General features: G+C 58.8%; 4 protein-coding genes across 7 annotated transcripts; 1 reads left to right on the forward strand and 3 right to left on the reverse strand.

Annotated features, from left to right (window-relative positions):
* The first annotated feature begins 18 nt into the window (after window positions 1-18).
* On the forward strand, window positions 19-13007 carry RUVBL2 (RuvB like AAA ATPase 2). The gene is made up of 15 exons (XM_047789990.1): window positions 19-385; window positions 3569-3623; window positions 4684-4739; window positions 5054-5195; window positions 6497-6626; window positions 6788-6854; window positions 8773-8879; window positions 8966-9059; window positions 9730-9853; window positions 10211-10305; window positions 10406-10524; window positions 11663-11782; window positions 12159-12288; window positions 12656-12770; window positions 12897-13007. Exons 1-15 carry the CDS (start codon window positions 374-376, stop codon window positions 12920-12922), a joined length of 1392 nt encoding a protein of 463 aa, XP_047645946.1. The 5' UTR covers window positions 19-373; the 3' UTR covers window positions 12923-13007.
* Window positions 13008-13083: 76 nt separating this feature from the next.
* On the reverse strand, window positions 13084-14306 carry LHB (luteinizing hormone subunit beta). The gene is made up of 3 exons (XM_047790000.1): window positions 14185-14306; window positions 13686-13853; window positions 13084-13396 (listed from the first exon to the last, which is right to left on the reverse strand). The coding sequence occupies exons 1-3, from the start codon at window positions 14197-14199 to the stop codon at window positions 13154-13156; spliced, it is 426 nt and encodes a 141-aa protein (XP_047645956.1). The 5' UTR covers window positions 14200-14306; the 3' UTR covers window positions 13084-13153.
* Window positions 14307-15053: 747 nt separating this feature from the next.
* Window positions 15054-18681, reverse strand: LOC125132573 (uncharacterized). Of its 3 annotated transcripts, none has more exons than XM_047789996.1 (5): window positions 17584-18681; window positions 17105-17266; window positions 16844-17005; window positions 15958-16085; window positions 15054-15441 (listed from the first exon to the last, which is right to left on the reverse strand). In XM_047789996.1, the coding sequence occupies exons 1-5, from the start codon at window positions 17737-17739 to the stop codon at window positions 15069-15071; spliced, it is 981 nt and encodes a 326-aa protein (XP_047645952.1). In that variant the 5' UTR covers window positions 17740-18681; the 3' UTR covers window positions 15054-15068. The 3 variants fall into 3 exon arrangements, with proteins under 3 accessions (XP_047645952.1, XP_047645951.1, XP_047645953.1); XM_047789995.1 differs by having other exon boundaries at window positions 17105-17305; window positions 17584-18679; XM_047789997.1 differs by lacking the exon at window positions 17105-17266.
* A 2030-nt stretch (window positions 18682-20711) lies between these two features.
* Window positions 20712-23637, reverse strand: NTF4 (neurotrophin 4). Of its 2 annotated transcripts, XM_047789998.1 has the most exons (3): window positions 23427-23636; window positions 22271-22394; window positions 20712-21647 (listed from the first exon to the last, which is right to left on the reverse strand). In XM_047789998.1, the coding sequence occupies exon 3, from the start codon at window positions 21633-21635 to the stop codon at window positions 21003-21005; it is 633 nt and encodes a 210-aa protein (XP_047645954.1). In that variant the 5' UTR covers window positions 21636-21647; window positions 22271-22394; window positions 23427-23636; the 3' UTR covers window positions 20712-21002. The 2 variants fall into 2 exon arrangements, with proteins under 2 accessions (XP_047645954.1, XP_047645955.1); XM_047789999.1 differs by having other exon boundaries at window positions 20712-22394; window positions 23427-23637.
* Window positions 23638-24184: the final 547 nt, after the last annotated feature.

Consider the following 24184-nt stretch of genomic DNA (forward strand, 5'->3'; position numbering starts at 1 on the left):
CTGTCAATACGAAGCTTGAGGCCCCAAAGTCGGCGGGGGAGGGAAGACGGTGGATAAGGAGGAAAGGAAGCGTGGGGGACGTGTGGTTCCCCAAAGAAGTGCTAAGAATTTTGCAATAGGCCTTAGCAATGAGGCCTGGGTAAAAGGAGGAGGAGCCAGGAGGCGTGGGGAACGGACCCCGAAGCTCCGGGAACTCATCTTCCAGCGAGTAGGCGGGGCCTTAAAAGTGACGCCGCGCCCCACCAGGAGAAGTTTGCATATTTATAAAGAACCACCGAGATTTCTTGGAGGACTTGGGAGACTAGAGGGGCCAGAACGCCTCGTTCCTAGCACGTTTCCGTTTCCGCTAGGATATTGGCGGTTGGTGAGCATCATGGCAACCGTGGTGAGTGTCGGCGTGCGGAGGACTGAGGCGTTTCAAGCAGCAGGGGGCTGGACCTGGACTCTTGGATCTTAGCGGGGTGGGGGGAGCTGGGGGCCTGGACTCCTCGCCTGAGAAAGGAGGGAGCTAGGGGCCCGGGCTTCTAGAGAGAAAAAGGGGCTAGGATCCGAGGGACTCCTAGGTTCAAGTGAATATTTACGGTCTCAGTGGTCACATCTGATTCCATCATGTTAATGATAGGATCGCCACCTTCCAAGTCTCTGGGCGCAGTCAGTGGCCAGTTGTGCTGTCGTAAAGACTGACGAGGGTTGCAGTGTCTTGGGCTCTAAGCCATCCAGTCTTGGGTTGTTGATGAGGTGAATGAAACGGCAGCGGGGACCCGTCCTGTGTGCTTCAGATCGTGGAGTTGCTTCCTGAGTCTTGAGCCAAAATGTTGAGAACACAGAGGGTGTTAACAGAAAGAGGGGAAGAACGCGGGGCATCTTGGGATCTTGTCGTGGGATTGTTCTGACCATTTTCGTATTTCAAGCGCTTTACCGAGGTATGCTCAGTGTGATGATCAGGATGTTATCACTTGAATGAATGCACGTGAACGCCGTAGAGGAAAGACAAGTTACACTAGACCAGGCACCAAGTTCTTTCTCCAGAGACTTCTGAATGAAGAAGGGATGTGGTTTTACCTTGGGGGGTTGGACGTGGCTACATGGCTTCTAGATGCCTCCATTCCTGTGGTGACCCCGGTCAAGATGGGGCTTGGGTGGGGGTGACAGTTACTGGTGTCTGAGGGGGCGAAATGTGAGTCCGTGGTCATGGCCAAGAGTGTAGAAGAGGGAAGGGCAGTGAGACCCGGTTCCCTCGGGTATGGATGAAGCAGTGGAAGCGTGAGGGGGATGGTAGGAGTTTTGTAATGACATGACCTCTGTTTCCATGGGGTCACCGGGTGTGGAGGAGGGAGGTGGGAGAGGCTTAGGGTGAAAGGAAAAGTTTTGAGGAAGGCAGGTCTGTTTATGGGGTTGCTAAACGTTGGGAATTCCTGGATCAATGTCTTTTTTTTTTTTGTCTCAGAGTCTGATAGGCTGGGGAGGTGTGGATGGAGGTCTGTTCTCAGTCGTCTTGACAGTGGTTTGGGTGCAGTGACCAGCCTCCTATGCGGAAGGATAGGCGTGAGGGTCACAAACAGAAAGAGAGGACACTTGTGACCATGTGGTGGCCAGGAAGTCTGAACTCTTGGTTCCATAGAGAGGAGAGGTTGTTTTGTTTTGTTCTGTTTTTTTATCTTTTTAGGGCCCTACCCGCAGCATATGGAGGTTCCCAGGCTAGGGGTCAAATTGGAGCTGTAGCCACTGGCCTACACCACAGCCACAGCCACACAGGATCCGAGCCGTGTCGGTGACCTACACCACAGCTCATCGCACCACTGGATCCTTAACCCACTGAGCGAGGCCGGGAATGGAACTTGTGTCCTCATGGATGCTAGTCAGATTTGTTTCTGCTGAGCCACGATGGGAACTCCAAGAGGAGAGTTTCTTTGGGCTGGTGGAAGAAGAGAGACCTGGGGGAGGAAGAGGGTTGGGGGCGGGTGGCCAAGGAGCTGGGTCGGTGTACTGGCTTCTTAGGCCTCCCTTTCTTTCTGTCTCTGGATTTATCTCTTCTGGATATTCCATATAAACGGACTCTTACAGCCCGTGACCTTTTTTGGCTGCTTCATCGACTCAGCATGTTTTCAAAGTTGATCCATGTTCATGGATCAGAACTTCATCCCTTTTCACGGCTGGATAACTTTCTGTTGTATGGATAACCCCCTTTGGCTTATCCAGTCATCCATTGATAGATGTATTGGGTTGTTGCTACTGTTTGGTTATGAATGATGCTGCCATGAACATTTGCATGCATCTCCATTGGTTTGGTTTGGTTTGGTTTGGGTTTTGCCCCCCCCCCCCCCATGGCATTTGGAAGTTCCCGGGCGAAGGATCCCGAATCCGAGCCACAGCTGCGACCTCCACCATGGCTGTGGCAACGCTGGATCCTTAACCCACTGTGCCACAGTGGGAACTCCATGAAGTTCTAGAACTGTCCCAGGTGGAGTTTACTCATCTCTCTCCCTCACATGAGAAGCAATGATGGCTGACTTCTCTCCCTGGAGAGCTGGGGACATAGGCGGCCTCCATACCTGCTTGTTGAATGAGCTCAACGCTTCAGGTCATCCTTTAGTCCAACCCCAAACACTGAGCCCTGCAGGGAAACAGTGAGATGTGGACCGCGCCCTTTATGGGACTCCCATCTGTTAGAGCCCAGGACATCGATCCACAGTCTCCCTCGAGAATCTGAGACTCGGCAGGGAGAGTGGGTTCCCCAAAGAGGCCCTTCTTTCTTCTTCTTCTTTTTTTTTTTTTTTTTAAGGGCCGCACCCACGGCATATGGAGGGTCCCAGGCTAGGGGTCCAATCAGAGCTGTAGCTGCCGGCCTACACCACAGCCACAGCCATGCCAGATCCGAGCTGCGTCTGTGACCTACGCCACAGCTCACGGCAACACCGGATGATTAACCCACTGAGGGAGGCCAGGGATCAAACCCACAACCTCATGGTTCCTAGTGGGATTTGTTTCCGCTGCGCCACGATGGGAACTCCCAAGAGGCCCTTCCTTCAGTCTATACATCCAGAGACCCTAAACTAGCCAAGCAGGGGCTGAGGTCAGGGAGCGCCTCCCTTAATGAGTGATGCTTGATCCGATTCAGTCAGGGCAGAGAAGAGAGCAAGCTGGACCCAGGGACCTGCAAAGGTCTAGTGACAGAGCTGGGACAGCGAGGTACAAGCAGTGGGGAGGTGGCACTGGAAGATCAACAGGGGCCAGAACATGTCCCAGGTTGATGCCTGCCCTGTGCTCTGTGTATGTTCTTGCAGCTCTGGGGGACAAGGCGGAATTCTTCCTTCAGCAAATAATTTCCATGCACCAAGTGTGTGCCCGGCCCTGGGAGCGGGGCTATGAACAAGACAGACGCAGTCTCTGGCCGCTTGAGCCTGACTGTGTAATGGGATCAACCCACCAGCCTTCATGGGTGACAACTCCTGCCCGCAGGGAGGAGAGGAAAGAACTGTTGCGTGTGGGGTGGGCAGGGGGACAGAGGAGGGATTGGTGAAAGCTGGGACCGCAAAAGCTCAACTGACGCCTCTTCCTCTGACGCCAGACAGCCACAACCAAGGTCCCAGAGATCCGCGATGTGACAAGGATCGAGCGTATCGGTGAGTAAGCGTGGGTCAGGAACAGGATCTAGCCCCTGCCTGTCCCCTGCCCCCTGCCAGAGCCAGTCTACCTGGGACCCTTGGAGGGGGGCAGCCTGCACACTCCCCCACCCCACCGTAAGGAGGGAGGCCTTAGTCCCAGATGACTCAGAGGTGGGGGGGAACCATGTCAGGCCCCAACCCCAAGCTACCACTGCTGGCTGGGCTGCCCTGATGGGCCTCCCGGGTGCCCCAGCATCCTGCTTGGAAATCGTGAAAGGGGGTTTTTGCTGAGATCTTCCAGGGGTTGGCCCCGCAGCAAATGTCCCATCCAGCCAGCATACACTGGGGCTTCAGCTCTGAGAGGGCGGGGACCCGGCTTCTTCCTAGCAGTGTCCCCGGCACAGGTCCTGGCAGGCCAGAGGCTCCACAGGTCACCACTGAACACAGGAGTTTGCATCCTTTGAATCCTTGGCGTAGCCCTGCAGTGTGCCTCCCGCCACTGTCATCCCATTTTTAGCTGAAGGGACCAGGACTCAGTGACGCAATCAAGCCCCTGGTCCCAGCTCCCCGGGAGCAGAAAGTGGGGGTGTAGAGGGTTCAGCAGGGTGTAGCCTTTGCAGAGAGCCTGCCCTGCAGGGAGGAGACCACTCATTCATTCGTTCATTCATTCCTTCATTCCTGTTCGTTCACTCATTCATCCACAGCTTCCAGGAGAGGTAGTAATAAGGGCCTGGGGTGATTACTGAGCCCCAGCAGGGCTCCAGGCTGATAATAATAGCTGGGATTCGTGTTTCTCCGAGTCCCAGGTCCCGTGAAGTATGATTAGAACCTGGGAGGTCCCTCAGGCTACCATGTAGCCTAGGAGCCACTCTGTTTACTGAGCATTGACCGTGTCTGGCCATCGTCCCAGTGAGGTGGGGACGTGTGTGTTGGGGGGTGAGAGGGGACTGTGGCCAAGGCGGATACCAGCACTGGGTAGGGGCACCCCTCCCCTCAGGCCACACATGGCCACCAGCAAGCTGGCCCGTAACCAGTTGAGCTGGCCAGTAACCGCCTCTGCTTCCTTCCCCGCACGCAGGCGCTCACTCCCACATCCGAGGGCTGGGGCTCGACGATGCCTTGGAGCCACGGCAGGTAGAGCCCAGGGGGCTGTGGTGGGAAGGCTGCTCCCCGGAGGCCTGGGGTGGAGGGGACCCCAGGGGGTGTGGGGACTGTGTTCTGACTTTCTAGACCTTTGGCTGCATGTCTGTAAAATTTCCCCACGCGTGGAGTTTTATTTTGGTCTTTCAAAAAAAAAACAATGTGGGTGGAAAAGGCTGTTTTGGCTTTTTTCTGAAGTCTCAGCCACCAGCGTCTTCTTTGAGCTCACTAGCCTGGAGGCCGTAGAAACACAGGGGTAGACCCGTAGCAAGGAAGTCCCCTGATGTGCTCTGTCACCTCCCCGCCAGGCTTCCCAGGGCATGGTGGGCCAGCTGGCGGCCCGGCGAGCAGCCGGCGTGGTGCTGGAGATGATCCGCGAAGGGAAGATCGCCGGCCGGGCGGTCCTCATTGCTGGCCAGCCGGGCACCGGGAAGACGGCCATCGCCATGGGTAAGGGACCTCTCGGGGGGAGAGCGCGCCTGGTCTCGCCAGATGGTCCCTCCCGTGAAGGTCAAGGTCCGGTTCAGCCACATTCAACAAGACAGCAGCGGCTTCACCCCTAAGGGTTCCTTCTCTTACTAGAGGATTCAGAACGTAGGCCAGCTCAGGCTTGTCGAGCAGTCCCATGGACACTCCTGCCTTCCTGCCTCAACATGCGTTGCATGTCGGGGTCACCTCATGTTGCAAGAAGGTGGCCTACATGCCAGCCTTCGTACCCATACTCCAAATAGAAGGCGAAGGAGGAATTGCAATGAGGGTGTGCCTCCTGGAGGTGGCTCCCTTTGAGCCGCTGTCTTAGGCCTCCCACACACGGTTGCTCATATATTATTGACTAGAGCAATAAATGGCCACACTCTGCTGCCCAGGTGAGTGAGACATTAAAATGTCTTTGAGGAGTTCCCCTTGTGGCTCAACAGGTTAAGAACCTGACATAGCGTCCGTGAGGATGCAGGTTTCATCCCTGGCCTCGCTCAGTGGGTTAAGGATCTGGCATTGCTGTGAGCTGTGGTGTAGGTTGCAGATGCGGCTCAGATACCGTGTGGCTATGGCTGTGGTGTAGGCCGGCAGCTACAGCTCCAATTCCACCCCGAGCCTGGGAACCTCCATATGCTGTGGGTGCAGCCCTAAAAAAAAAAAGGAAAGAAAAGAAAGAAAATGGAAAAAAAATACTGCTGTTGGACAGTCAGTGTTTTAATATTTCCACAGTTTCACTGTTGCACAATTTCATAACGGCACCCATTCTTTGTAACTGTTTAGTGCTATAAAGAAATATTTCAGGTGTCATTAGGATTGTTGCTGCCAGTGATATGCATAAATGGCACTTGAAATAAATATACTGTGTTAACTCTAAAAACAAAAAAAAAAGAAGGAAAATGGAAAAAAGAAAAAGATCACTCGGTGCTAAGTCGTGACGCTGGGATTTGAACCTAGGCCGTTTGACTCGATTACCTTCTCTTCTAGCCCCTTGGCCTCTAGGCCCTGATCATTAGCCCTAAGCCCTGAGAGGCTGGGAGGCAGGACTGGCCAGATGCCAGAGTCGTGGTGCTTGCGCTCTGGGCAGCGCGGGGCTCGAGCCCTCCCGCCCCCGCCCGCTGGCCTTGCTTTCTCTCTGTCTCCCTGTCTGCACGCAGCACCCAGCCCCTCTCCTTTCTTCCTGCCTGAGGAAGGAGGAGCTGGCTCGCCCCGGAGTGGGTGTTGGGTTCCTGCGGCCTGGGCGGCCCCACTGACCCAGACTGCCCCACCTCCCGCAGGCATGGCACAGGCCCTGGGCCCTGACACCCCATTCACGGCCATCGCTGGCAGTGAGATCTTCTCCCTGGAGATGAGCAAGACGGAGGCGCTGACCCAGGCCTTCCGGCGCTCCATCGGCGTGCGCATCAAGTAAGCAGGGGGTGCTGCCCGCTCCCAGCAGCCCTGGGATAGCCCTCCACCCCACCCCGGCCCTGGCCAGCATGTCCTGCACGCGCCCAAGGGCTCACGGGAGGACAGACTCCTGCGGGGCCCGCACTCAGGCGCGCTCCTTAGGTCTGTTCTCTGGCCAGGGAGGAGACGGAGATCATCGAAGGGGAGGTGGTGGAGATCCAGATCGATCGGCCGGCAACCGGGACGGTGAGTCTGCCCCGGGGCTGGAGGGTGGGGATGTGGGGTCCGAGGTGAGGTCCGAATCCTATGGAACATTTGAGATGCCACACATTGGGGATGGCCGTGTGCGGACAGCAGTTTGTCCATTTGTGAGGGATATTGGGAGCAGTTATAGCCAGGCTGTGGAATGTCAGAGAAGGTCTGGAAGTTTCTCTCAGTGAATTCCTAGTCAGGCTTGGAAAAAAACCTGTTTTATGGAAGTTCCCGGGGTGGCTCAGTGGTAACAAATCTGAGTAGTATCCATGAGGATGTGGGTTCGATCCCTGGCCTCTCTCAGTGGGTTAAGGATCCAGTGTTGCTGTGGCGTAGGTCGCAGACGTGGCTGGGATCCTGCGTTGCTGTGGCTGTGGTGTAGGCCAACAGCTGCAGCTCCAATTCAACCCCTAGCCTGGAAACTTAACATATGTTCCAGGTGTGTCCCTGAAAATCAAAAATCAAAATCAAAATAGGGAGTTCCCGTCCTGGCACAGTGGAAACGAATCCGACTAGGAATCATGAGGTTGTGGGTTCGATCCCTGTCCTTGTTTAGTGGGTTAAGGATCCAGCATTGCCCTGAGCTGTGGTGTAGGTCACAGACACAGCTTCGATCTGACATTGCTGTGGCTCTGGTGTAGGCCGGCAGCTACAGCTCGGATTCAACCCCTAGCCTGGGAACCTCCATATGCCACAGATGCGGCCCTAAAAAAGGACAAAAGACAAAAAAAAATCAAAATGAACAGCCAGGGAGTTCCCATCATGGCTCAGTAGGTTAAGAACCAACTAGTATCCATGAGGATGTCGTTTGATCCCTGGCCTCTCTCAATGGGTTAAGGATCCAGCATTGCCAAGCTGGATCGTAGGTTCCAGATATGACTGGCATCTGGCGTTGCCATGGCTGTGGCAGCTGTAGGCTGGCACCTGCTGCTCCAGTTCAACCCTTAGCCTGGAAACTTCCATATGCCGCAGGATCGGCCCTAAAAAGCAAACCAAAAAATGAACAGCAGAATTCCCTTTAACTCCCACCCCTACCTCTATCCCTTCATCCTGCCACCTGTCCCTGCAAAGGGAGCACCTCACTGTGGAAACAATTCAGGGAACCGGCAAAGACCTGGATATTCTGGGAAAAGCCCAGGCTAGGTGACTGTTTATCTTGTAGGCATTTTGTTTTCTTAGCTTATCTCATGGGGAGAGCTTGTGGCACTTTTATTGTCTTAGCTTATCTTGTGGGAAAGGCTTGGCAGTTTTATTTTCTTAATTGTGTTTAGCTCAGCTCCACTTTCTGGGTTTGTGGTCAGAAACCACCTTTTATTTGGGTATAAAGAGCGGGACCCTCCTGGGCACTGGCCGCTCTGTGGGACCTCAGGTCCCTGTTGTTTTTATCCACTTTGTCTTTGAGGTTTTTGCTTGTTCCTTTATTGTTTTTTGTTTGTTGTTTAATTTTTATGGCTGCACCAGCAGCATATGGAGGTTCCCAGACTAGGGGTCAGATCAGAGCTGTAGCTGCCAGCCTATGCCACAGCCACAGCAACAGGGGCTCCAAGCCACATCTGGGACCTACACCATAGCTTGTGGGGGATCCTTAACCCACTGAGCGAGGCCAGGGATCGAACCCGCATCCTCAGGGATACTAGTCGGATTCTTAACCTGCTGAGCCACAACGGGAACTCCCATATTGAGCTTTTAGTAATAGATTTATTGAGGAGCAATTGACATCCAATAAGCCTCACCCTTGAAGGTCTGTAGGATGTTAGGTTTTCGTGCACCCACGAAACTGTCGCTGCTGTGCTGTCAATGAATAGCCCCATCAAGCCCCCAAAGCTGCCCTTTGTCATGCCCATGTTGAAGCTGTGTTGGGGAGACACGTGGGGCCTTCTCTGAGCCCTGTGCCTGGCGTGTCCCCTGTCAGGGCTCCAAGGTGGGCAAGCTGACCCTCAAGACCACAGAGATGGAGACCATATATGACCTGGGTACCAAGATGATCGAGTCCCTGACCAAGGACAAGGTCCAGGCTGGGTGAGCAGCGGGGGTGGCACCAGGTGGCTGGGGGTAGAGGGGACTCTAGCCCTTCCTTTTCTCACCACCGCCCCCTTACCCTGCAGGGACGTGATCACCATTGACAAAGCCACGGGCAAGATATCCAAGCTGGGACGCTCCTTCACCCGTGCTCGCGACTATGATGCCATGGGCTCCCAGGTGAGCTGGGCTCCGGGGTCCCCTCATCAGGTGCCAGGATATTTCTCTCCGCTCCATCTCCCCCCAGGGGGCCAGGCCTGGGATCCTCTTGTCACCCCCTACCCCCGTGTCCCTGCTACTCCTGGTTCTTCCCCATACCCTCTAGGACAGCTGGGGTGCCCAGCTTGGCACTTGGCTTTCCGGTGTCCTCCAGGCACCCCCATGTCCCTCAGGGCTCTTGAAGAGTATTGAAAAATGCCCTCGGAGTTCCCATCGTGGCACAGTGGAAACAATCCGACTGGCAGACATGAGGTTATGTCTTCGATCCCTGGCCTCACTCAGTGGGTTAAGGATCCAGCGTTGCCATGAGCTGCGGTGTAAATCACAGACACGGTTCAGATCCCATGTTGCTGTGGCCGAGGGGTAGGCCAGCAGCTGCATCGGTTTCCATTTGACCCCCAGCCTGTGAACCTCCATATGCCGCAGGTGTGGCCCTCAAACGCAAAAAAAAAAAAGAAAGAAACGTGCCCTTGTTTTGACTACCTCTTGGGCTTGGGGGTTTGGAGAACCCCCTTTGGATTCCTCACCTCATTCCAGCGCGCCCCAGTCTCCCCCAGACAGCGCCTTGCCCCCACCCCCCATGCCCTTCTCTGCCCTTGTCCACGCCTGAACCCTGCCCCTGGTCCCACAGACCAAGTTTGTGCAGTGCCCGGATGGGGAGCTCCAGAAACGCAAGGAAGTCGTGCACACCGTGTCCCTGCACGAGATCGATGTCATCAACTCCCGCACCCAGGGCTTCCTGGCCCTCTTCTCAGGTGAGGCCGTCTGTCCACCCACCCGACCCCCGGCCCTGAGCTCCCTCTTCCCACCCGCCAGTGCCCATGGCGTCCCCGTCTCCCTCTGTATCTTTTTCTCCTTCGGTGTGTGGTTTGCCCCCTCCCCACTCCTGCCTGAGTCCTTCTCTTAGGTGGTCTGATGGGGGCGCCCCTGTACCCCCTCTGCCTCTGTTCCTCCTCTCTGGGACCCCTCCGACTCCCCGGCCCTCATGTCGCGTAGCCACTCCAGTCTGGGTCTCTCTTCCCTCTGTGCCCAGCCTCCCATCTCTCTGGGTCATCGTCCCGCCTCTGGCCCTGGATCCCTGTCTTCTCTCTGACACCCTCCACAACCGGCAGGTGACACGGGGGAGATCAAGTCAGAAGTCCGAGAGCAGATCAACGCCAAGGTGGCCGAGTGGCGGGAGGAGGGCAAGGCGGAGATCATCCCCGGCGTGAGTACCTGGCCGAGGCCACGGCAGGCGGCCCGCGGGGGTTCGCAGGAGAAGAGGGGGCACGGGAGGTGGGTTTCATGTCCCCCCTGACGGCCCCCAGGTGCTGTTTATCGACGAGGTCCACATGCTGGACATCGAGAGCTTCTCCTTCCTCAACCGGGCCCTGGAGAGTGACATGGCACCTGTCCTCATCATGGCCACCAACCGTGGCATCACCCGGTGAGAACAGGCGCGCTGGGTGGCAGGAAGGCCACAGGGTAAACAGGCCAGGGCTGCGGAGCACCTCGTTGGGGAGCTGCGCTGCTGTAGTGGGCTGCCCTCGGGTGCTGGGGCCTGGGCGGCCAGCGTACTTTCCCTCAAACAAAAGCAGGCGAACGCTCAGGGCCGGTGGGTGCCCAGCTGCACAGGCAGCTCTGGGACCCGGCATGCTCTGTCTTTTCTTGTTCCCAGAGGCCTCAAGGTTACAGATTCCAAACTGTGTGCCCAGGCAGGCACGCGGGGTGCTGCAGAGAACACAGGAGTGCTGTGGGTGTTTTCAAGTGTTTGAGGGACACCTCGTGACATGAGTCGGGTGCTCTGTAAACCACTCCAATTAAGTCACTTAGATCCAACTACTTAGGAATAAACAGAACAAAACTTATTCCCCTTGGCCCAAGGATGCTAAGGAAAAATTCCTGACAGAGTTCCCCTTGTGGCTCAACAAGTTAAGAACGCAACTAGTATCCATGAGGATGTGGGTTCGATCCCTGGCCTCACTCAGTGGGTTCAGGCCATGAGCTGCAGTGTAGGTCGCAGATGGGGCTCTGAGCTGAGCCCGTGTTGCTATGGAATCTGCTAGAGTTCCTGCTGTGGTGCAGTGGGTTCAGGATCCAGTGTTGTCTCTGCAGCAGCGTGGCTTTGATCCTCAGTCTGGTGCAGTGGGTTAAGGATCCAGAGTTGCTGCAGCTGCAGCTCGAGTTCAGTCCCTGGCCGGGGGACTTCCATATGATTCGGGTGTAGCCAAAAAAAAAAAGGAATCTGCTGTTTCCTGGCACCTGCCATGTGCAGCAGGGGACAGGACTGTGCCAGTGGAGCTCTGTGTCAAGCAGAGAAGCGGGACCTTGAGCCGCTAATCCCAGACATAGATCTCTAGCTAAATCCAGCCCAGCTCTAGAGGGGGAGGGATGCAGTCAGGGGCCAGCTGTGCCGTCAGGCGGTGACGCCGGCCGGCCGGGAGCTGAAGGCCAAGCGAGTGGTATTTGACCCAGTGAGTGGGCCGTGGCGGAAGGGGTGGGGAGGGCTGTCCGGGTAAGGGGAATGGGGAGCTGGGCTCTTAAGAGCACCACCCTGACCGCCCTCCCTTCCCCCTCCTGCCCAGGATCCGGGGCACCAGCTACCAGAGCCCCCACGGCATCCCCATCGATCTGCTGGACCGACTGCTCATCGTCTCCACCTCCCCCTACAGCGAGAAAGACACAAAGCAGATCCTCCGCATCCGGTGCGGGCGGGGCTGGTGTCCACCCTCTTTGGCTCATGGGGACCCCGAGGTCTGAAGGGGAGGTCGCTGGGCCCGCCAGAAGTCCGGCTGGGCTGGGCATCGAAGCAGTGGCCTCTGAGGAGGTTGTGGGGGCTGGAGAAAGGAGGGGGGTGTTGGTGACACGGCGGGGGGAGGTGGGGGGGAGCCCGGGAGCGGGAGGGTCGGGAGGCCCACCCCAGGTTTAGGCTCAGCCGGTGCTTCAGCGGCCCTTGGCACTCAGCATCCTGTGCCTCTGAGGGTGAGACTCCACGTGGCCCCAGGAGGTGCAGCAGCGCCCCTTGGGGGAGGGCTCTGCGGGCAGAGTCCCCACCCTGGCTGACCGCCGCCCCCGCCGTAGGTGCGAGGAGGAGGACGTGGAGATGAGCGAAGACGCCTACACGGTGCTGACCCGCATCGGGCTGGAGACCTCCCTGCGCTACGCCATCCAGCTCATCACAGCCGCCAGCCTGGTGTGCCGCAAGCGCAAGGTCAGCTGCTGAGGGCGCCCCGGGGGCTTGGAGCAGTGTGGGGGGGGCCCCCCCGCTGGTCCCAGGGGCTTTCCCTGGGCCGCAGCCTTTCATCCTAGGACTTGGGTTTCAGAGACAGGGAGCTTCCGGTCTCTGCGCTTGGTCGCTGTGTCTCCTGGCCGGATGCCCGGGAGGCGCCGACTGAATAGCTATTGGCTGCACGCGGATGCCGTGAAGTCCCTTTTACAGATGAGCACACCGAGGGGTGGAGAGGTGGGGGCCATGGCCGGGCGGTGGCCCCGCTGGGATTTGACCCCAGGCGACCTGGCCCCAGAGTTGTTGCTCCCGCCCCCGGGGGTCCCTCTCTGAGGTCTGGCACCCCCATCAGGGCACGGAGGTCCAGGTGGACGACATCAAGCGGGTCTACTCGCTCTTTCTGGACGAGTCGCGCTCCACGCAGTACATGAAGGAGTACCAGGACGCCTTCCTCTTCAACGAGCTCAGTGAGTATCGGCCCCGCCGCCCGCCCGCCGGCCCGCCGGCCCACAGAGGGAGGGGAGCCCGGCCTGGAGAGCTCGGGCCCTGCCCTCTGGGCCACACCGACCACCTGGCCTTCCTTCTCCCCACAGAAGGCGAGACCATGGACACCTCCTGAGCCCGTGTCACCCTCTCCCCCACCTCCCCTGTTTTCTACCAGAGTTCTGACACTGTGACTTTGTATAAAATGGTTCCGAAACTGGGCCCACTGTGTGGGTGTGGGTGTGTACATACGCACATGCTCACACGCCCCAGTCCCCAGAATAGACAACCCCAGAGTGCAGGTGGAGCAGCCTTTATTGGGGGGGGGGGAGCATCTGTGGGCCTAGGAGGCTGAGGCCGGGAGTCCTTAGAGGAAAAGGAGGCCTGGGAGTGGGGGGCGGTCACAGGCCAAGGGTTGGGCTCTGGGACCCCCACAGTCAGAGCTGCTGAGGCGGCAGGGCCCGCAGTGACAGCTGAGAGCCACGGGGAAGGAGACCGTTGGGTCCACGCTGGGCGGACAGCCAGGGAGGCGGATGGAGGCAAAGCTCAGCTCTCGGTAGGTGCACACTGGCTGGGGCACGGGTGGCAGGGCAGCCGGCAGCACCCGCACCTGTAGGGGGTGGGGGTGGGGCTTGGGTGTCTACCTGGGGCCCAGCCCTCCCCCAAGGTCCCCCCTCAGTACCCCACAGACCCCAGACTCAGGTGTCCGGGGGACCCTCTGTGTTCTCCCACCCACAGGCCCCACTCTGACTCCAACTCCCCAGCCTCTGCCTAGAGGGGCAGGCCACCCTGCCGTCCCGGTGCCACCTCCGTCTTCTGTGGGCCTGGCCCTGAGTAATCCACCCGGATCTGTGGTGGAGGCGGCACCCGTCTGCAGGTGCCCACCCCGCGTAGCTCACCATGCTGGGACAGTAGCCGGCACAGATGCTGGTGGTGAAGGTGATGCAGACAGGGCAAGCCTCATTCTCAGCAGCCAGGGTGGCGTTGATGGGCCGGCACAGAGGCCGCAGTGGCCCCCTGGATGCCCACACCCCGGCCATGCTCAGCAGCAGCCACAACAGCAGTCCCTGGGACAAGGCCAGTGCCTCAGGGCCAGCCTGAGACCTCCGCCCCCAGTCCTTACCCCACCTCCACCCTCTGCATCAGACACTCAGGGACACAGCTCCTCTGCCTGACATCTGCCATTCAAGGATCTCCCCTCCCCCCTCCCAGGGACCCTGGATACCCCAGCACCTCAGATGCCCACCCTCAGGCCCCGCCCCACCAGCTTCCCTCCTGCTGGCTGTCTACAGCCTTCTAGAAAGAGGCCTCCTTCACCGGATCACAGGACTCTCCCTCTTCCTGCCAGCTGAGGGCTACATGGAGTCACCAGGTGCCGCGGGTTCCCAACAGTCTTACCTGGAGCATCTCCATCCTTGGTGTCTCCAAGCCGTGTTTACCTGGTCTTATACCTGCAGGCTGTGGGGGCGGCAAGGCCACTGGAAGTGGGGTAACCTGGACACTAATCTCCCCCGGGGGCTGAGAAGCAGGCAAGGTCAGGGAGGTGCATCAGTGGCTCAGCGATGCACCCCATCCGCCCACCTGAGCGCTCCCTCGCCAAGAAGCAGAAGACGGCCAAGTTGAGGGTGACTTCACAGACTGGTGCTAAAGAGATCGCGATGGGGGCACAAGAAATAAGGTATAGAAAGCCCTCAGCTGCGCCCCCTGCTCTGCGGATCCCCCTCTGCCCATCCTGAGGGAGGCTGAGGCTGGAGCAGCGCCCCTCTGACAACCCTCGAATGGTGATTGGCTGAAGCCTCTACCCTGCTCCACCCGTCCTAGGCTGAGTCTAACCTCTTAGGAGGCGCCTGTATTCATTATTGGATTCTGTGCCCGGAGGTGAGGGGTCTACCCGGGCCCAGATGCGCCGTGCCTCCACGGTGAATCCGGCCAGACCCCCACCTCCCCCGCGCTCAAGCCCTCGAAAGCCCGGATGCTTGAACCAAACCCAGCAAAGAGCGTGGTTTAGGGTATTTAACTCAGTCACTAAAATAAGCTCTGCCGCAGAGGGTGCGGCCCTCCCGATCCCCACAGCCCCAGAGTACAGGTTCCAGGTTCAGTCCCGCCCCTGCAACTGAGTGGGCCAGGGCCTCAGTGGGCGGGTCCCGAACGCTGTCCCCTCCCCACGTGGAGGGCGGGGATCGCGATCTTGACCCCGCCCAGTGTGGCCCCAGTAGCGGCGGGCCAGGCTCGGCTCCGCCTCCGCTTGGGGGCGGGTATGGGGCCCGGCCGGCCCCGCCCGCTCAGACGAGCGCCGGCTTCAAGCTGCCGTAGTTGGAGTTCTCGGTGCCGTAGGCTTGCGGCACGGTGTAAATGCCTGACACGGGCTTGCAGTGGGGGCCTCCCCAAGGGAGCTTCAGCGGGCAGAAACGGTCGAGCCGGCGGAGTGGGTGCAGCGGGGGGCCGTAGGATTCCTGAGCCAGAGACTGCGCCCCGCGGTGCGGCACGGCGGGCATCACTGGGCGGGCGCGGGGCACGCGGGTTTTCGGCGGCCCGGGTGGCCAAGAGGAATACGGATAGGACGGCTGCTTTGGGCCGTGGCCCCAGGCCTGGGGCGTCTCCTTGAAGCTCCAGTAGGTCAGCGAGTCCTTGCGAGGGTATCCTGACAACTCCTTCCTGTTGGGAGTCGGGGTGGAGGCAGGATAGGTAGGGCACAGCTGGATCCTCTGGACCAGGCTGAGGTTTAGACCCCGGGTCCTGAGGAGGCTGCTGAACTTCTGCGATTCGAGGCTAGGATACATTTGTAGGGACTGGGGACTCCTAGCCTGGATTCCTGGGTCCTCGAGGTATTCAAGGACCTGAAATCTGGGACTTTCGCATCCTTGAAAGAAGTATCTGGGGACCCAAATACCAAACGAGGCCCTCCCTAGACCCTGAGGGCCACACCCCCAGATCCCAAACTCCCTCTTGGGCCCTTTTTGTTCCTGAGAGTTGAGACTAAGGATCCTAGGGCTCTAAAAGAGATAGGGGCAGAGGTCCGAACTTCTGAGTGTGCAGGAGCCGAAAGTGGAGACTACTGAGTCAGAGAAGGGGAGTCCACACCAGGCGGCCCGGCGACCCACTAGCCTAGGCGGGGGGGAGCGGGGGGTGGGGCTGTGCAGGGGACGGTCCCAAGTGAGGACCTAGGCTCACTTCGAGTAGGTTCGGAAGTCCCGAGCGGAAGTGGTCATATAGAGCTGATGGCAGTCCAGGATGCCCTGATCAGATGCTGCGAAAGGCCGGCCGCTCAGCTCGGGGTTCTTCGTCCAGGGGATGAGAGCCTGAGGAGGACCGGGGAGGAGAGATGAGCAAGAAAAGTTTCACACCCCCGTCCCATGCCCTGTGTCCCAGACTGAGAACTCTTCTTTCGGCTCTACAGTCTACAGTCCTGCACCAGGCGCTGACGGCTGCCGCCAGATCAGAACCCTTCCTGACCAATCGCATTGCCGGGGCACTTCAGATTCGCTCCCCAAATCGGAACCTTTACGAACCTCACTTCCAAAATCCAAATACGTTCTGTCCGTCATCGAACGCAAAGCCAAGCCCCCAAACATCAAAGAAAAAAAAAAAGATCCTAACCCGCTCCGCTTCCAGATTCAAATCTTTCCGGTCCCGCTACTGGAATAAGCCACTGCCTTCCTTGCCGGAAGGAGAAAGCCGACCCCCGCCTCCCGTCCCCAAACTAGTCTCGGAATATTCAAGCTCTGCCCACACACAGTCGACTGCTTAGCTCTGCCCCCCAGCCTCAGAAGTGCCTCCTAGACCCACCCCAGAATTTACTAGTTGCGCCCCCAGCCTCAGAGCGGCGATTTCGGGTTTCCAGTTCCCTCCTTCTGGCCCCGCCTCAACAGGTCCAAAGCCCCGCCCCCAGGCTATGTGCCCCCCTGATTCGGCCCCAGACGCTTTAGACACTCCCAGAAGCAAAATTCTTTCTGACTCCTGCCTCCGGGTCTCTGTCCCGTCCCCAGACTCGGAGCGCCCTTGACCCCGCCCCAGACGCTCCACGTTCTGCCGGACCCGCCAGCTCGGTCTTCTCTACCTGGGAAGGGCCCCCGCGGTGGTGGTCCGCAAGCTCTGGGGGCTGGGGCCCGATATGGAAGGTTGTAGGCCCGTCCAGGCCGGGCCAGCCGGTGTACTGCGCCCTGGCCTCACTGCACTGGTGCTTTGTGATCCGAGGGAGGCGCCAGCCCTGGTGTCTGAGCTGCGGGAAGGCGACGCAGGGACCCAACGTGAGGGCGCACGGAACTCCAATGTGACCCCACTCCTGTCTACCGCGGACCGGGGCATCGCCGAACTTTACTTTTTCCCCCAAATCCTTGATCCCCACAGCCCGCGTGGGGTCCGCAGGTTCTGGGGCCTTCGGCTGCGCGTATGGCCCGCCGAGGGTCTTGGGCGTGTAAGCTGAGCCCGAGGTTGTCTCCCATCTGCTGATGACCTCGTCGAAAGCCCAGATATGCAAATCCTGTTTTGGGGCCGGGGGCAGGGGCTCTGTGACCGTGCACTGGGCGGAAGGTGGGGGACGTAGGCTTAAAGGATTCGGGAGTCTGGCCCACGAGCCGCGATCTCCCCCAGTCAGTCTCCTTTCCTCCCTCCAGTTTCAGGCATCCGGGTTACCCGACCCCTCCCCTCTCAGACCCAAGACCCTAGGATCCCCTTCTTCGGTCAGTCAGGAGTCAAGCCCCAATCCCCTTTTCTCTCAGCTCCTTTCTGGAATCCCAGGCCCCTTCTTCAGACTGGGCTCCCAGACTCTTCTTGACCAAGAGCCTGTGCTCCTCTCACCTGCACAGTGGGCGGGGGAAAGGGCACAGGCGGGATGAAGTGGTGGGCGACGCCACTGCTGGTGAGATGCCAGTTGGGCCAGGATCCAGACACCTCGGTCTCGGAGACGGGGGACTGCGGAGGACCATAGCGCAGAGCTAGGGTCCGACCCGCCATGGTCCCAGCCCCGCCCCAGAGCCTAGGACAAGCCGGCTTGTTGTTGCCGTTGCCCGGGGTGACAGAACCCGCCCACACGGAGCCTAGCCAATTGCAGGGCCTGCAGGCATGTGGATGGCTAGATCTCACTCTAGTGAGAAAGAGATCCAGGCACTGAGGGACTGGGACTTTGAGAGACGAATGAGTAGAGACCTCAAAAGAGGCACAAAAACTCAGAGAAAAAGCGAGACGGGGTGGGGGGGGGTGGCTAGAGGAAGAGGACAGCAGGAAGGGGGGAGGGCAGGGAAAAATAGAAACTCAGAGTATAGAGAGTTTGAGATACAGAGAACCCCCCCCCCCCAAGGATAGGGGAGACAGAGACCCAGAAATAAAGGAAGAGAGTGTGAGGAAGGGCGGAGTCACCCAGAACATCAGGGAATCCACCAGAAACATCCCCCTTTTCTATAGGGTCCCAGTGCTCTGGGCCACCTCCTCCCTCTGCCAGTTCAGCCCACCTCGGCGGCGGCGGATGGGGGTGGTGAGGGGGTGGGTAACGATTTCCAGACATCCCCCCGCTCGGCCTCCCTCCCGGTATGTGCTGAAGGAGTCCCTTTCGGCTTCTTCTGGCCTGCCTGCCTTTGATTTGGCTGAAAACTTCCACCTGGGTATGGGGGTGGGCGGAGGAGGGACCCACAGGGAAATACTTAGCAAAAAGGACAGGGGTGTGGAAAGAACGTTGATGAATGAGAAAGAAATAGATAAAAGAAGGGGTGAGAGACAGTGAGTGAGAGACAGGGACAGAAAGAGAGCTACTGACCCAGAGATGATGGGAAGATGGGAATGGAGACAGAAAAGGAGGTGGTAGAGAAGAGTCGGGGAGTTCCCTTGTGGCGTGTGGGTTAAGGATCCGGCACTGTCACCACAGCGGCCTGGGTCACTGGTATGGCCCGGGTTCAATCCCTGACCTGGGAAACTTCCACATGCCACAGGCATGGCCAAAACAAAGAGAGAGAGAGGAAGAAAGGAGTGGGGGAGTTCCCGTCGTGGCTCAGTGGTTATCGAATCCGATGAGGAACCATGAGGTTTCAGGTTCAATCCCTGGCCTTGCTGAGTGGGTTAAGGATCTGGCATTGCCGTGAGCTGTGGTGTAGGTCGCAGACATGGCTCAGATCCCGCGTGGCTGTGGCTATGGTGTAGGCTGGTGGCTACAGCTATTAGACGCCTAGCCTGGGAACCTCCATATACCTCGGGTGCAGCCCTAGAAAAGGCAAAAAGACAAAAGAAAAAAGAAAGAAAGAAAAGAAAAGAAAGGGAGTGGGAACCACAGACAGAGAAGACAGAGATAAAAAACAAAAGACAAAAGAGAGAGAAAGTGTGTGTTTGGATTCATTGGCAAAGGCATGAGGCTGCATAGACATATACATATGAAGGGGCATGAGTCTACCCTTGACCTCTCATCACTTCCTCACTTTAAAACCATTTTGGATAAAGCCTCTCTCTCCTCAGCCTCCCTTAGTTTGACCCACAAACCCATTCTTCAGACAGGGAAAACTGAGGCTGGCTTCTGCAGCCCAGTCCAGGGTCCGCCCGACCCCCTCGGACCCCCTCATTCAGGCGTTCGGGGCCACATCTGCTGGAATTTTCTGGCTCACTCTAAGCTGATCGGTTTTCAAGTCACCCCTAACCGAAGCCAGGGGGCAGGCCAGTTGGTCAAAACCTTATGCCCTACGCAAGGTGGACAACAGTAAGGGCGATTTCTTTCCTAGCAGAGGGCAAAGGTTGGGACAGCGAAGAGGGATAGAAACCTGACTCCAACTCCCCACCAGGGCCAAACTCTTAAGCATCCTGATCTTCTATCATTCAACCTTGTTTGTATACCTACTGTGACAAGTAGCTCATTCCCTCAAAACAGAACATTCTAAGCCAACACTTGCCCCATCTGACCAATAAGATTTCTCATTCAAACAGCTCTCAACTAGCTGGTTATGTGTTCCAGCTTTTATGCTCCCACACACACTTCTTCTTTTCTCTCTCTCTCTCTCTCTCTTTTTTTTTTTGTCTTTTTTCCTTTTCTAGGGCCGCTCCTGTGGCATATGGAGGTTCCCAGGCTAGGGGTCCAATCGGAGCTGTAGCCACCGGCCTATGCCAGAGCCACAGCAATGCGGGATCCGAGCTGCGTCTGCAACCTACACCACAGCCCACGGCAATGCCAGATCCTTAATCCACTGAGCAAGGCCAGGGATCAAACCCACAACCTCATGGTTCCTAGTCGGATTTGTTAACCACTGCACCATGACAGGAACTCCTTCTTCTTTTTTCTTAAATATTTTGGCTGCACCCATAGCATGTGGAAGTTCCTGGGCCAGGGATCACAGTGACCTGAGCCACAGAAGTGATAATGCAAGATCCTTAACCTGCTGTACCAGCAGGGAACTCCATCCCCCACACGCTTGTTCTTTTTTTTCCTTCTTTTGGCCACCCCACAGGATATGGAGTTCCTGGGCCAGGGATCAGATTCGAGATGCAGTCTCGATCTAAGCTGCAGTCCTGGGCAGGGAATCAAACCTGCTTCCCAGCGCTCCCAAGATGCCATCGATCCTGTTGTGCCACAGCAGGAACTCCATCCCCCACAGACTTTTTTTTTTTTTTTTGTCTTTTTAGGCCTACACCAGTGGCACATGGAAGTTCCCAGGCTAGGGGTCAAATTGGAGCTGTAGCTGCCACCCTACACAACAGCCACAGCAACGTGGGATCCAAGCCAAGTCTTCGACCTATACCACAGCTCACAGCAACACCGGATCCTTAACCCACAGAGCAAGGCCACGGATCGAACCTGCAACCTCCTAGTTGGATTCATTTCCTCTGCGCCGTGACGAGACCTTGCCCCATAAACTTCTTGACACTCTCTCCATGGTGGGCAAGGTGGTGGGCTCTCAGATCACATGGTCAGCAATTTAGAAGCTGAGGGGCTCCAATGGTCAAATCCACCAGCATTGATCTGACAAGTTGTGTATTAGAGCTGATAAACAGTAGGCGCTCAGAAAATAATGGCTATCATCCTCATCCTCAAGTTCATCCAGGAGAACTCCTATTCATCCTTCAAAACCCCGGTGGGTTTCACAATCTATCTTGCCCAGAGTAAGCTCTCAAAATCAGAGAGCTGTGATTTTTGTGACCATTTGCCAAGTTCCCAAACGGAGGCCCACAGCAGCCAGGCCACCCCTGAGGTCTCTCAGCATCCAGCTCTCTTCTTCTTCTGCCTGCCCAGTGCCTGGGCATAGGCCTCAGGCCCGGCCAGTCCGGCTGAGGAGGGTGCAGACGCAGGCGGTGTCAATTCGAATCCATCGCCAGCCCACACGGCCCTGGGCATCAGCAGTCAATGCCCGCACGTAGGACTGCTTGGCCTTACATTCAGACACCCAGTGCCTCCGGTCCACGCCCCGGCAGCCCCCTCCACCCCCACCGGGGCCGTCCTCCCCAGTGCTGTCAGCCTTGCAGCGGGTTTCAAAGAAGTACTGGCGAAGGGGACTGCCACCAGCCGCAGGCACCTCGCCCAGCACCTCCACCTCACGCCCACGCAGGTCCACGGCAGTCCGGCGGTCTGTCACCCAGCCACTGACTGCATCACACACGGCCAGCTCTCCCCGGCGACTTGCTGGTGCTGTCTCGCTCACCCCCCGCCGACTGCGGTTGGCCGGGCTGCCAGCTGGCTCCCCAAAGGCCCCAGCCTCCAGCAGGAAGAGCAGGGGAGGCCCCGCGGGGGTACCCCTGGACAGGGCTACTCGGGGCGACAAGAGGTCCCATTCTGCGGCTGGAAATGGGGGCAGTGGTGAGGGCGGGGGGTAGGGCTCCATGGGGACACTGGGAAGGAGGAAAAGTAGGAGGATGGGGAGGGAGCCTGAGGGGTGGGGGAGCATCTCGCTGAGCACCTGAGGATACAGAGAGGGAACCTGCAGTTAGAGAGGAAGATAGCTTAGTGGAGGGACCGAAGGGAACTCCAGGGGGACCTGCGTGCCACCATCACGGGGAGGCCCTTGTATTGGAGCCCGGTATTCTAGGACTTCGATAACGCCCCACTTTCAGATTCATGCTAATTCTTCTTCCATTATTGAGAATGGCCAATAAGCGCTAACATACAGGCTCAGAGAGGTTCATGGCTTGCCTCAGGTCACACAGCCAGCGAATGCCAGAGATGGGACTCTCAGCCTGTCCAGGCCACTCTACTCTGCCATCCTGCCTCTCTCTAGCTTCCAGGAACCCTAAGCCCGGCAGCCTGGAGGAGGTTTGAGGTTCCAAAATTCTGAGAAAGATCAAGTCCCAGAATCCCAGGGAGACCCACGTTCAGCTTAAAACGGCCACTAAGAAGGTAAGACACTTCCTCTCAGGTGGGGCTTTGGTTTCCCTGTCCGTGAAAACGACCCAAGGCCTGGAGATGCTGGCAGGGGGCGGGGCTTGGATGTTGCCATTTCTCTCGAACATTCTGCAAGCCTGTGGGTTCTGGGACAGGGTGGCCTGGAGAGGACTGAAAAGCGGCGGCGGGTGGTTACCAGACCTGTCAGCACCTCCTCCGCCTCCGAGCTCCAGGGCTGGGGGCCCCCGGGCTCCGGGGGGCCCCTGTGGGGGACACAGGTGGCCCCCTCCTTCCTGACATCCCAGGAGACGGAGGGGGCAACCACCTAGGGGAAGAAGGGAACAGGCAGGTTACAGAGGCAAGTGGGGGAGGGGGCCTGAACCCCTGAAAGGTCCCCTTGTGGGTGTTCCTCTTAAAGCAGAGGGTACCCAGACTCAAGGCTGCACCCCCCTCCCAGAGGCCCCTGCCCTGCTCAGGTGATGGCTCCTGGATAGAAAGCAGATGGGGGGAGGAGCGCCGAGGGGAGACGCTGAGGATGGAGGCTGGAAAAGATTACAGCCTCCTAGGCCCATTCATCTCTCAGACGGGGCGGGGGCGGAGCCGGCCTGGACACCCGGGTCCCTGAGGGCCCACACTTAAGAAGCCCTGGGTCCCCGGAGGCTGCTTGCTGGAATGTTCTCTCCTCACAGGACAGGCCAGGGCCCGTCCAAGATTTCTGCTGCACATACCTGGAGTGGCTGCCTGCCCCGGCTGGGAGATGGGGAACCGGGGAAGGCGGAAGTGTGAAGAGGGCCACTCACTGACCCAAGCAGAACCGGGAGTCCGGGTTCCCGGCTGCTTCTGTTCTTAGATCGGGAGACCCGACTCCCGGCTAAGATCGGGAGTCCGGGGCCCCAGCTGCCTCCACCCTTAGGCGTCCAGGCTCTCGCCCCCTCCTCCCTCCGACCCAAGAGCCCCGGGGGCCCCGGCCGCCTCTTCCTTCAGGAGCCCAGGCCCCCAGCTCCCTCCCTCAGATGCAGGAGTCCAGGCCCCTAAATCCCTCTTCCCCAGACCCAGGGGTCCAGCCCCCCAGTGCCCTCCTCCTTCAGATCCCGGAGTTCTGGATTCAAGCCCGTCCTTCCCAGGTAGGCAGAAACACGGACTCCCAGGCCCGTCCTCCCGCAGAAAGTTAAACTTGGGAGCCCGGACGCCGGAGACCGCGCCGCGGGTGACCGGCTGTCCAGCGGGGACACCTCCCTCCTGCCTCAGTTTCCTCCGCCAAGCCCCGCCCCCGCGGCCCCGCCCCCGCCCCTCCCCACCCGGGGGCCGGGCGACCCGGACACCCGCATCCCGGGGGAGGAGGCGCGGAGCCTCTTACCTGGGGCGCCCTCCTCGGTTCCCCCGGCTGCCCCCGGCGCGGCGGCGGCTCCTCCTCCTCCTCCTCCTCCTGCTCCTGCTCGCTGGCTGCAGGGACGCCCGCTCGCCCGCCGGCTCCTCGCTGCACAAGCTCCGGAGGGCCCGGGTCGGGGGCGGGGGCGGGGCGGCGCCCGACGGCGGAGGAGGGGCCGGGGGATCCCGCCTCCCACACGCGTGCCGGGACCTCGGAAGCCGGGCCTGGCTCGCTCAGCCCTCGGTCCGCCTCAGTCCCAGGAGGCCAGGCGCCAGCCCCCCCTCCTCCCTCCGACCCAGGAGTCCGGGTCCCCAGCCCCCTCCTCCCTCCGCCCCAGGAGTCTGGCTGGACCCCCAGCCCCCTCCCCCCTCCGCCCCAGGGAGCGCAGCCCCCCAGCCCCCTCCTCTCTCACACCCAGGAGTCTGGGCCTGAGATTCCTTTGCGTTCTTTTGCCAGTGAAGTGTCAATCCCGGGCAGATTCCCACCCTCAGCGCTCATCCCCGACTCTCCCAAGAGCTCCGAGCCAGACATTAACCAGCTGGGCTCGGGCAGCGATAAGGCCCGACGCGCCCCAGGAGGAGCCGGGATGTGGGGGGCTCTCCCACAGCAGCCCTCTCTGCTGGAATTTCCTGGGTGGGGACTGGGGAGAGGGGCTCGTCCTGAGTTCAGATAAAAGAAACTCAAGGTATCTAGGGCCCCGAGGTAGACAAAGAGGTGACATGGCAACAGAATGACCTGCTTCGAGG

Source organism: Phacochoerus africanus, chromosome 8 (assembly GCF_016906955.1).
Source record: "Phacochoerus africanus isolate WHEZ1 chromosome 8, ROS_Pafr_v1, whole genome shotgun sequence".
Lineage (NCBI taxonomy): Eukaryota > Metazoa > Chordata > Mammalia > Artiodactyla > Suidae > Phacochoerus > Phacochoerus africanus.

What these genes read in the sequence shown, in the direction of transcription:
- RUVBL2 (XM_047789990.1), top strand. An exon ending in GAAGACGGCCATCGCCATGG is followed by an intron (nt 5,196 to 6,496) that starts GTAAGGGACCTC and finishes CACCTCCCGCAG; the next exon opens with GCATGGCACAGGCCCTGGGC. An exon ending in CTTCCTGGCCCTCTTCTCAG is followed by an intron (nt 9,854 to 10,210) that starts GTGAGGCCGTCT and finishes CACAACCGGCAG; the next exon opens with GTGACACGGGGGAGATCAAG.
- LHB (XM_047790000.1), bottom strand. An exon ending in CCGGCTACTGTCCCAGCATG is followed by an intron (nt 13,397 to 13,685) that starts GTGAGCTACGCG and finishes CACCCCCTACAG; the next exon opens with GTGCGGGTGCTGCCGGCTGC.
- LOC125132573 (XM_047789995.1), bottom strand. Translation starts at nt 17,739, where the DNA reads ATGGCGGGTCGGACCCTAGCTCTGCGCTATGGTCCTCCGCAGTCCCCC. An exon ending in TTCCCCCGCCCACTGTGCAG is followed by an intron (nt 17,306 to 17,583) that starts GTGAGAGGAGCA and finishes CCTTCCGCCCAG; the next exon opens with TGCACGGTCACAGAGCCCCT. An exon ending in ACCGCGGGGGCCCTTCCCAG is followed by an intron (nt 16,086 to 16,843) that starts GTAGAGAAGACC and finishes GGTCCTCCTCAG; the next exon opens with GCTCTCATCCCCTGGACGAA.
- NTF4 (XM_047789999.1), bottom strand. Translation starts at nt 21,635, where the DNA reads ATGCTCCCCCACCCCTCAGGCTCCCTCCCCATCCTCCTACTTTTCCTC.